The following is an 8,656-nucleotide window of genomic DNA, read 5'->3' as shown; positions in this document are numbered from 1 at the left end:
ATAAAATACTAATGCATGCTGGGCCGACCATTGTCAGGAGGACTCCCGACAGAAAAGAACCACCGCAGCCGTGAAGGGTCCCCGAAGGCGCAGGGCTGGACCGAACACCCGGTGCCAGAGAAGGGCTCCGGGACAGGGGGGACGGAGGGGGGGGGGGGCACGGCTGGACCTTACACCCGGTGCCAGCGAGGGAGGCGTGCAGGGCCCCGGAGCGCTGACTGCACGGCCCGAACTTACTGCGCCAGCAGGGACATCTTGGCGATTCCGGGGTCCCTGGTCCAAGCGTATATTTGGGGTCCCGGTTGGAACAGCTTTAAATGCATGACCCAGTTTCGAACCTTTCCTGCCCTCTTCGGCCAGGCCGCGGACAGTGCGCAGCGCGCGCCCCCAGATTATACAGGTGTTCACTTCTAATATTCAGTGATGGGGCCTTGTGTTTCCAAAGTTACCCAGCAGCAGCGCGCTCATATCGATGCAAATCATTTCTGTGACACCCTCCCGCCCGTTGCTCGAACGCGAGGCCCTGTTGCGATCGAAAAGAAACAATTTGAATGGATTTTGCATGACGCGTAAACAATATTTTTGTGCAATAAATCCAAAATCGACTCTCACATCACCCGCCTTACAAATGAATTAAAGAGAAATGGTATTCAACCTAATAAGTTTAGGAATTATTCCGATCATCAGGGCCAGCCGCTAACGAACGGAGCGGGTCCATCAGGGGCCCCTTGAAGGGCTGTGGCCCTGGGGCGGCGCCGCTTTCTTTATGCGTAAAACGTCTCTTGGGCCAGGCGAGGACGGATCGCAGCGTCTCCGGAGATGGCCGCGGCCTCGTGGTCACATTTTACATCCATGATATCAACTCTGTCCCTCGAATCTGAACTTATATTACACTCAAAAATATGTACAAAATGGAACTGTCGTTCATGTCTTTCAGAACTCTGCTCAAAAGCAATATTTGCGCAATAAAAACGGCAACGGACTGTGCGTGCGCGCACAGGAGGGTTTCCAAACTTGAAGAATTGTGTAACTGCCGCCTATGTTGTTGATTGAAATAACACAAAATGATGGAGCCCCCTTGAAGAAGGAGGGGGTGTCAGTCCACCGTCTCTGACGGATATTCATAGATCTTGGGCCAAACGGGGCACCCTGAAAGGTGGGGTCCCCTCGCCGCAAGGCTTGCCTTAGGCCCCGGCCGAGTTTGTGTATTTCATTATAAAGCATATTTTGAATGGCAAAGTTCTCGATTTGCAGTAAAACGAATTAATCCATTCCTTTATAAAATTTACAATTTTAGGTACAGCCTTTCTTAGTTTCTGGCTGAATGAAACAAAAAATAAAAATAAAGGGAGCCGGCGGAACGCAGTTTCTTGAGAAATAAAAAAAAAACGAAATGCGGGGAAACGTAAAATGTGGGGCTGAAACAAGGCCCTAAAGCTGGACTTCTGCTTGCTGGGAGGGGGCACCGACCCGGGCTTTGAAAGGGCACTGCCCGCCGACAAAGGGTGCGACACTTCGGAGCGCCACCATCTTTACGCAGCGCCCCGGCGCGTGCGAGGCACATTCTGGGGAACAAACAGTCAGGGATGCTGTACATACCCCCCCCCCCCCCCCCCACCACCCTCCCGCCGCAGCCCCCTGGCACTGCCGCCCAGTAAGAAGGACTTTGTAACATTAACGCGCAAGAAATGCCATGTGTTGCACCGAAAGCCCGGCCTTGCGCGCGGCCTCCCAGAGTGAGGGGTCTCGGCGCTAGCTAAAGCGCTGCCCTAAAGTGTGAGAACAAACCCTTTGTCACGGCGCTGGTCTGTCCAGCAGATACGAATTGCCCCGACCTGTAGCGCTGTGGCCCGCACCTGCCCCCCCCCCCCCCCCCTTCCCCCCGTGTGAGGGGCAGCTCTCTGCCTGCTCTGACGGCCACTGCCATCCCCTTGCCTTTGTTCCTGCTTCGTGGGAGGGTTTAACTCTTAACTTCACCTATTTCGGGGGTGTAAAGGGCCAGAGTTCTGCCAAAATTCACCAATCTGCCTTTAGGCACGAGCTTTCAAAATGAAGGGATGGAAAACGTGCAGCCCAACTGCTTCGAAAGAGGATTCATGTACAAACCACTTTAGCCGAGGCACTGGGGTTTAAACAGCTCTGGAGTTTGGGGTCCCCCCTTTCATGCAGCGTCACCCCGGCCCCGAGTAAGACAAACACGCGCATGCGTTGTGTATTATCACGTATAACATATATGAAGGCGCGCTTAACACGTTTGGAACAGATGCGCAGGGAGAAGCTAGTTACTTTTGGGGAGGGTGGACATTGTTACCCCCCACACACACACAGAGCCAAGGAGGTCACCTCGTGCGCCAGGGAGGAACCAGTCGGGCCTTTCACATCCGGTGCATTTATTTGTTTGTAAGAAGCGGGTCTCACCAGCGCCTACATCTACGAAGTTACAGCAGTAAGGAAGAGGCGCAAAGAAAAAAAACATTTCCAAAATCAGATGGACATGTGATGAGGTAAGAATGGAACGGGCGCGTACAACGTAATTTACATTCTTCTAAAAACTAAAATGTTCAGCCCAACAAAAAGTACAGCTACAATTTCACATCAATTTCCAAAAGGGTCGGGGATGAGCGAGGGGTGGGGGTTGGAAACGGCCCACGGGGCAGGGCGGCCGAGGGGCACTTGTCCTGTGTCTGCGCCCTGGCCCCCGGGCCCCTCCCGCAGGCTCTCAGGGTGGAGGGCCCGGCCCGGTCCTTGTGGAGTCTGAAGGGGCCACCCTGGAATGCCTCCTTTGCGCAGCGTGGCCAGCGCGGCCCCCAGGTCTCTCCAGCTCCCTCTCCAGGCCCCCTCTCGAGGCGGCTCTGAGGGGCTCTTGTGGCTCCAGAGGCCCATAAATATCCCGGCTCCGCGGGGCCCCTCACCAGGTCCGCCCGTAGAGCAGGGTGGAGCAGCCCATGCCGGGCCCGTAGTCCGCGCCGGAGGAGTTCAGGTGGGACAGGCTGGAGACCTGCGCCTGCAGGCCGGAGGGGCTGGCGGCGTGGGGCCCCAGGTCCGCGGCGGGGGCCTGCGGGTGGGCCTGGTGCTGCTGCGCCGGCTGCGCGTGGCCCTGGTGGGCCTGGGGGGCGTTGGAGCCGGCCTGGCAGGGCTTGCCGTCCTTGACCAGCACGGGCACGGCCACCCTCCGCGGGGACTGCTGCTGCTGCTGGCAGGAGGCGCCCCCCGGGCCGTCCTGCTGCTGGAGCTGCTGCTGCGCCGCCTTGTCCTTGGCCTGGCGCTTCATCTTGTATCGATGGTTCTGGAACCAGATCTTGACTTGGGTGGGCGTCAGGTGGATCATGCTGGCCAGGTGCTCGCGCTCCGGGGCCGACAGGTACTTCTGCTGCTTGAAGCGTCGCTCCAACTCGTAGACCTGCGCCTGCGAGAACAGCACCCGCCGCTTCCTGCGGGGGGCGCTCTGCAGGGGCGCCATGCCCTTGGCCACGTCCCCCAGGGAGCCCAGGCCCCCCATGGCCCCCATGTTCATCCCCGAGGACGGGCCCATGAAGCGGGAAACTGTAAGGAGAGAAAAGAGAGAGGTCAGTGCCAGGGTCCGGCCACAGCGCGCACCCCCCGAAGAGGCCAGCAACTCAGCCAAAGTGGGGGCCCCGTGGCCCTCGCAGCACCTGCAGCGGGAATCTACAGCGCTGTGCATCCAACCCCCCCCCCCTCCACACCCTGCCCCACCCGAGCATTGAGTACAACCTGGGATGGGACCTTCCCTGAAGAATCTACAGCGCTGCCGCTGGGATCCCCGGGGTGCAGCCTGAACCCCACAGCCCCCTCCACCCCCCCCCCCTCAACCAGAGCATCCAGGTCACACTGGGATAGGACCTTCCCTGGATACCCCGTGGTGCACCAGACCCCCGCCCCCCTCCACATCAGAGAGAATCCACAAGGCCCATCGCTGAGCGTCCCCCGGAACAGGCAAGATTGGCCCTGCGTAAAACCACAGGTGGGGCCCTCCACAGAGCCCCCCACAGACTCGGCTGGGACCACCACTGGCCTCTTTCAGGAGCCTCAGCCCCACCCTCCCTGGCCGGGGACACTCCCCAGGAGAATGAAGCCCCCCCCCCCCCTTCTACCACCTTCAGTGAGGGCCTTCAACAGAGAGGTTCAAGACCCCCCCCGCCCCCCCCTCAAGACATCCAAGATCCAAGCTGTGGCCGCAGGAGTAATACAACCCCCCCCCCCCCCCCCCCAAGGGCATTGCATGGCCCTAGCTGTGACACTCCAGGGGTACTTCGAGAACCCCCCCCCTGTTTTCCAGGGCATCACAAGATCCTAGCAATGGCCCCCAGGGGGTAATTCAAACACTGCATCTATTCCCACAGGACTTGACAGGGAGCCGCAGGCCGGACAGGGAGCCGTGGACAGGACAGGGGAGGCACTGGACCGGACAGGGAGCCGTGGATAGGGGAGGCACTGGACCAGACAGGGAGCCGTGGACAGGACAGGGAGCCGTACAGGACAGGGAGCGCTGACAGGACAGGGGAGGCACTGGACCAGACAGGGAGCCGTGGACAGGACAGGGAGCCGTACAGGACAGGGAGCGCTGACAGGACAGGGGAGGCACTGGACCAGACAGGGAGCCGTGGACAGGACAGGGAGCCGTACAGGACAGGGAGCCGCGGACAGGACAGGGAGCCGTGGATAGGGGAGGCACTGGACCAGACAGGGAGCCGTGGACAGGACAGGGAGCCGTACAGGACAGGGAGCGCGGACAGGACAGGGAGCATCTGCACCCTTGGAACAACCCAGCGCTTCCGACCTCACGAGCTGCTGACTGTGAACACCGAGCCAAGGGGTGTGTGTGGGGGGCACGGGGAGCGGCACTACCGGGTATACAGGGGGCTGATGCCACCCGCCACACCCGCAGAGGGCACCAGCATCGGGCGTCCGCGCTTCACCCGGGAAAGTAGTGAGACTTGAAACACAAAAGAGCCCCAGGGCCTCGGAGACCCCGAGCCAGGCAAGAGGTCGCGGTCAAAGGAGAAATACTGTCCATTCAGTCACCCGACAGGAAACAGAAGAGGGGGAAAGAAATACAAAACAAATATACATAACGCTGCGAGGTTATAAAAATGAAGACAGCAAGAGATTGTGTTGACGAATTACTTAAAGGAAAACCTTCCTGTCTTTGAGAGGTCGAGCAATAAAAAAGGAAACCCTGTCGGGGTCTGTCCGTAGGGGTGCGAGGTCGGGCGGGCGGGGTCTCACGCCGACAGAAAGGGACATTTATGGGCAATGTTGTCCCAAAGGGAAATAGAACTCTCGTTGATTTCGTTACCTAAAGGACACGGAAATATTGTGAATTATAACTTCAAGGGACAGCGGAAATATGAACTTTCAGCGGCGGTGGCAATATAGTTAAAAATAACTTTAAGGAACAGCGGGGAAATATTAAAAACAAAGTGGCAGCCGAAATATTGATAAATAACCTGAAGGGACTGCGGAAATATACCCGAACTAAACAGGGACAATTGTTGAGGAAGTCATCGCAAAGGAGAAACAGATATTACATTGTTGGTTAAGTTGGTCATAGATTAAAAGTGATCAATGCTATTTTTTTGCCTCGATCCTGTGTCCAGCAAAAAAACAAACAGGAATTTATTTTTGAAAGAATCTGCAACTCTAATTATTCCCAGCTAAAAAACCTGCGATGCAATTGAATATTTGTGTTTATATATATATATTTATTACAGGATGTATAATGCGCATAGCTGCCTCAGCGACGAGGCGTCCCATATATATATATATATATATATATATATATATATATATATATATATATATATATATATATATATATATATATACATGTATATATATATGAAGAAAGCAGTCCAGGTTCCGAATAGATGTCAGAACCAACGGTCGGGACCTCACAAGCCTCGAAAAAAGTACATCCACCAGTGGAGAACAGGGAAGACGTTTTTTATTTTAGGATGACGCGTTTCACTCTGCAAGAGAGCTTGTATATATATATATATATATATATATATATATATATATATATATATATATATATATATATATATATATATATATATATATATATATATATATATATATATATTATATATATATATATATATACATACATACTCACACACATACTCACACACAGACATTTATCATATATGTACACACATACATATTTGTCATATATATGATAAATATGTGTGCATAAATATGATAAATATGGATGTGTGTGTATATAAATATATATCTGTGCATACACAGACGCACGATTATCGTTAGTCATTGAACAAGTACAGGTCTTAATTCTGCATTATCGTGCAACGGGGGTGAATGCACAAACGGCTGCAACAGATTACAATTTGTATTTATTGCGATTGCGCCCCATGAATCAATGCGGCATTTAAACCCGTTATTTTTGTGACATTCGTGGGAAGCAGTGTCCGAGCCCCCGAAGGTGCATATTTAATATTTAATGAAACGGCTGCGGTGGCCTCGCTTCACCCGACGCTCCTGCCGCCTCCAGTCTTCATCTTTTCTGCTCGGGGTCTAAACACCGCAGACTTTGGTTGAAAGGCGGAGCGGCCTGGAGCGCAGGGCCCTGGCAGGTGTCGGGCAGGGGGGCGGTGTGCCATATTAGAACTAGAAGTGGTATTCATTGATGGCTTTGATTAAATGAAATCAGCCACAATCCCTTAAAACGCGATCACACGAATAACCAGGAACAACAGGTGGCAGCCACCCGTGCGGGTCCGAGCGTGAACCCACCGCCGAGGGGGCAATAGTTTAAAAGTCCCGGAGGTGGCGGCGTGAACCCACCGCCGCTGGGGCAATAGTTGCCTCCCAGAGATTCAGCACAGACAGTTGTATTTAGAAAGGTGCGCTCTAGCGCCTAGGAGCAGAGGCGCCTTCTGGGCGCACGCCAGCACAGGCCGTGTGGAGTGTGACATCTCCCCAGGGCCCGAAGGACGGACGGAGAGGGGCCCTCAGAGCTGCGGCCCGGGGGGCCTCTACTCTAAGGTTTGGGGCCGAGAGAAGGGGACTGTGGGGCCCGGAGCCGGACGGAGCAAACGAGCCCTGGGCCCCTGCGCGCTGTGCGATCCTGGGCGGAAAAGAGTGGAACCGCGGGTGGCACGGGGAGAGGGCGCACACCGGAGGGTGGCACGGGCGCACACCGCAGGGTGGCACGGACGCACACCGCAGGGTGGCACGGGCGCACATTACAGAGTGCCAAGGGGAAGCGTACTGTGGGGCACTTGAACCGGGCAGGCCTTGTAGACAAGCTCGAAGGTCTAGAAGGAGGTTTGTTCTTTTCGAAGTCACCCTATCCAAGCACCCCCTCACCCCAGCACCTGTCCAGCGCCCCTGCGGTCACCTCGCGCCCCACCCCTTCACCCCAGCACCTGTCCAGCGCCCCTGCGGTCACCTCGCGCCCCACCCCTTCACCCCAGCACCTGTCCAGCGCCCCTGCGGTCACCTCGCGCCCACCCCCCTCACACATTCGATCATTTCAGGAGCACTTTCGTTTTCGAAGGGTGGGCTCAGACATTGCATACAGTGAGCGCACCCTCTCATGCCAGCTGTGCCCAGCAGCCCTGGGGAGCGCAGAGACTTACTTGTGGAGAAGCGGGGGTCCGGGTTGGCGCCGTACCAGCCCCCCGAGGACGCGCCGCTCCGCATGCTCTCCTGGTAGGGGGGTAGTTCGCCCATGTTGGCCAGGTTGCCGTTGCAGTAGCCGCCCATGCTGGCGTGGGAGAGCTGGGGCACGGTGGCCATGTGGTAGGCGCCCCCGCCGTGGCCCATGGGGCTCTGCTGCATGCCGGACTGCCGGTAGCCCCCCAGCTGCCCCCCCAGGGCGCCGGCCTCCATGCCCACCTTCTTGTAGCTCTCCTCCAGCGGACTCAGGATGTCGGACACAGAGAAGGGCGTCGTGTGTTTGGGACTCATCGACATGTTTCTGCCAGGGCCGAGGGCTGGCGCAGGGCGTTCTGTGCCAGTCCTGTGCCTGGGGTCGCCCGCACCCGAGGGCTGAGGGTGCAGTGGTAGGTGGAGAGCTGGGAGGGCGCCTTAATTGGCTGAGTGCTGCCTCCGCGCTGCCTGCGTTTGTTTTAGGCAGGCGCCAGGGCTGGGGGGCTGCGCTGCCACTAGAGGCGGGGCCTCGGCCGTGGCACAAAAGCGCTCCGGGGTAATGAGCCTACAGGCTGATGGCAAGGTAAACACCTCCGAGCTGCGCTCGTGTGCGCCGCGCCACGGGCGGGGGTGGACTGGGGGCGCAGAGACAGGGTCCAGACTCGGAAGGGGAGGCCACAGTTACGCACGGAGGGGCCTGGGTCCAGGGATGTGCGCGCAGGGCCCACCCTCAGCAAGGGCTTCCTTATCCTGCATTAGTGTAGCTCCCAGAATCAGACTGCACCTGTGAACACGGCCACTGAGGCGAAAGGCGCTTCGAAGCGCTGGTGAACATGGGCCACTGAGGAAAGAGGGGCTTGAAGTGCTTGTGATCATTGGCCACTGAGGCGAGAGGGGCTTCAATGCGCTGGTGAACATGGGCCACTGAGGCCAGAGGGGTTTTAAAGCGCTTGTGAACATGGGCCACTGAGGCGAGAGGGGCTTCAAAGCGCTGGTGAACATGGGCCACTGAGGCCAG

The 8,656-nt window shown here is 56.8% G+C and overlaps 1 protein-coding gene across 1 annotated transcript; it reads right to left on the bottom strand.

The window, feature by feature from the left end:
- Window positions 1-2,521: 2,521 nt before the first annotated feature.
- On the bottom strand, window positions 2,522-8,089 carry NKX2-1 (NK2 homeobox 1). Its single transcript, XM_086936561.1, has 2 exons — window positions 7,626-8,089; window positions 2,522-3,543 (listed from the first exon to the last, which is right to left on the bottom strand). Exons 1-2 carry the CDS (start codon window positions 7,960-7,962, stop codon window positions 2,909-2,911), a joined length of 972 nt encoding a protein of 323 aa, XP_086792687.1. The 5' UTR covers window positions 7,963-8,089; the 3' UTR covers window positions 2,522-2,908.
- Between the last annotated feature and the right edge of the window lie 567 nt (window positions 8,090-8,656).

This window comes from Lissotriton vulgaris, chromosome 9 (assembly GCF_964263255.1).
Source record: "Lissotriton vulgaris chromosome 9, aLisVul1.2, whole genome shotgun sequence".
NCBI classification, from domain to species: Eukaryota; Metazoa; Chordata; class Amphibia; order Caudata; family Salamandridae; genus Lissotriton; species Lissotriton vulgaris.
This window is presented reverse-complemented; position numbering and strand designations above follow the sequence as displayed.

Bases quoted from the DNA above. Each gene is read 5' to 3' on its own strand.
- NKX2-1 (XM_086936561.1), bottom strand. From the start codon at position 7,962: ATGTCGATGAGTCCCAAACACACGACGCCCTTCTCTGTGTCCGACATC. The intron at 3,544-7,625 runs GTAAGTCTCTGC...CTCTCCTTACAG, and splicing joins GGACCCCCGCTTCTCCACAA to TTTCCCGCTTCATGGGCCCG.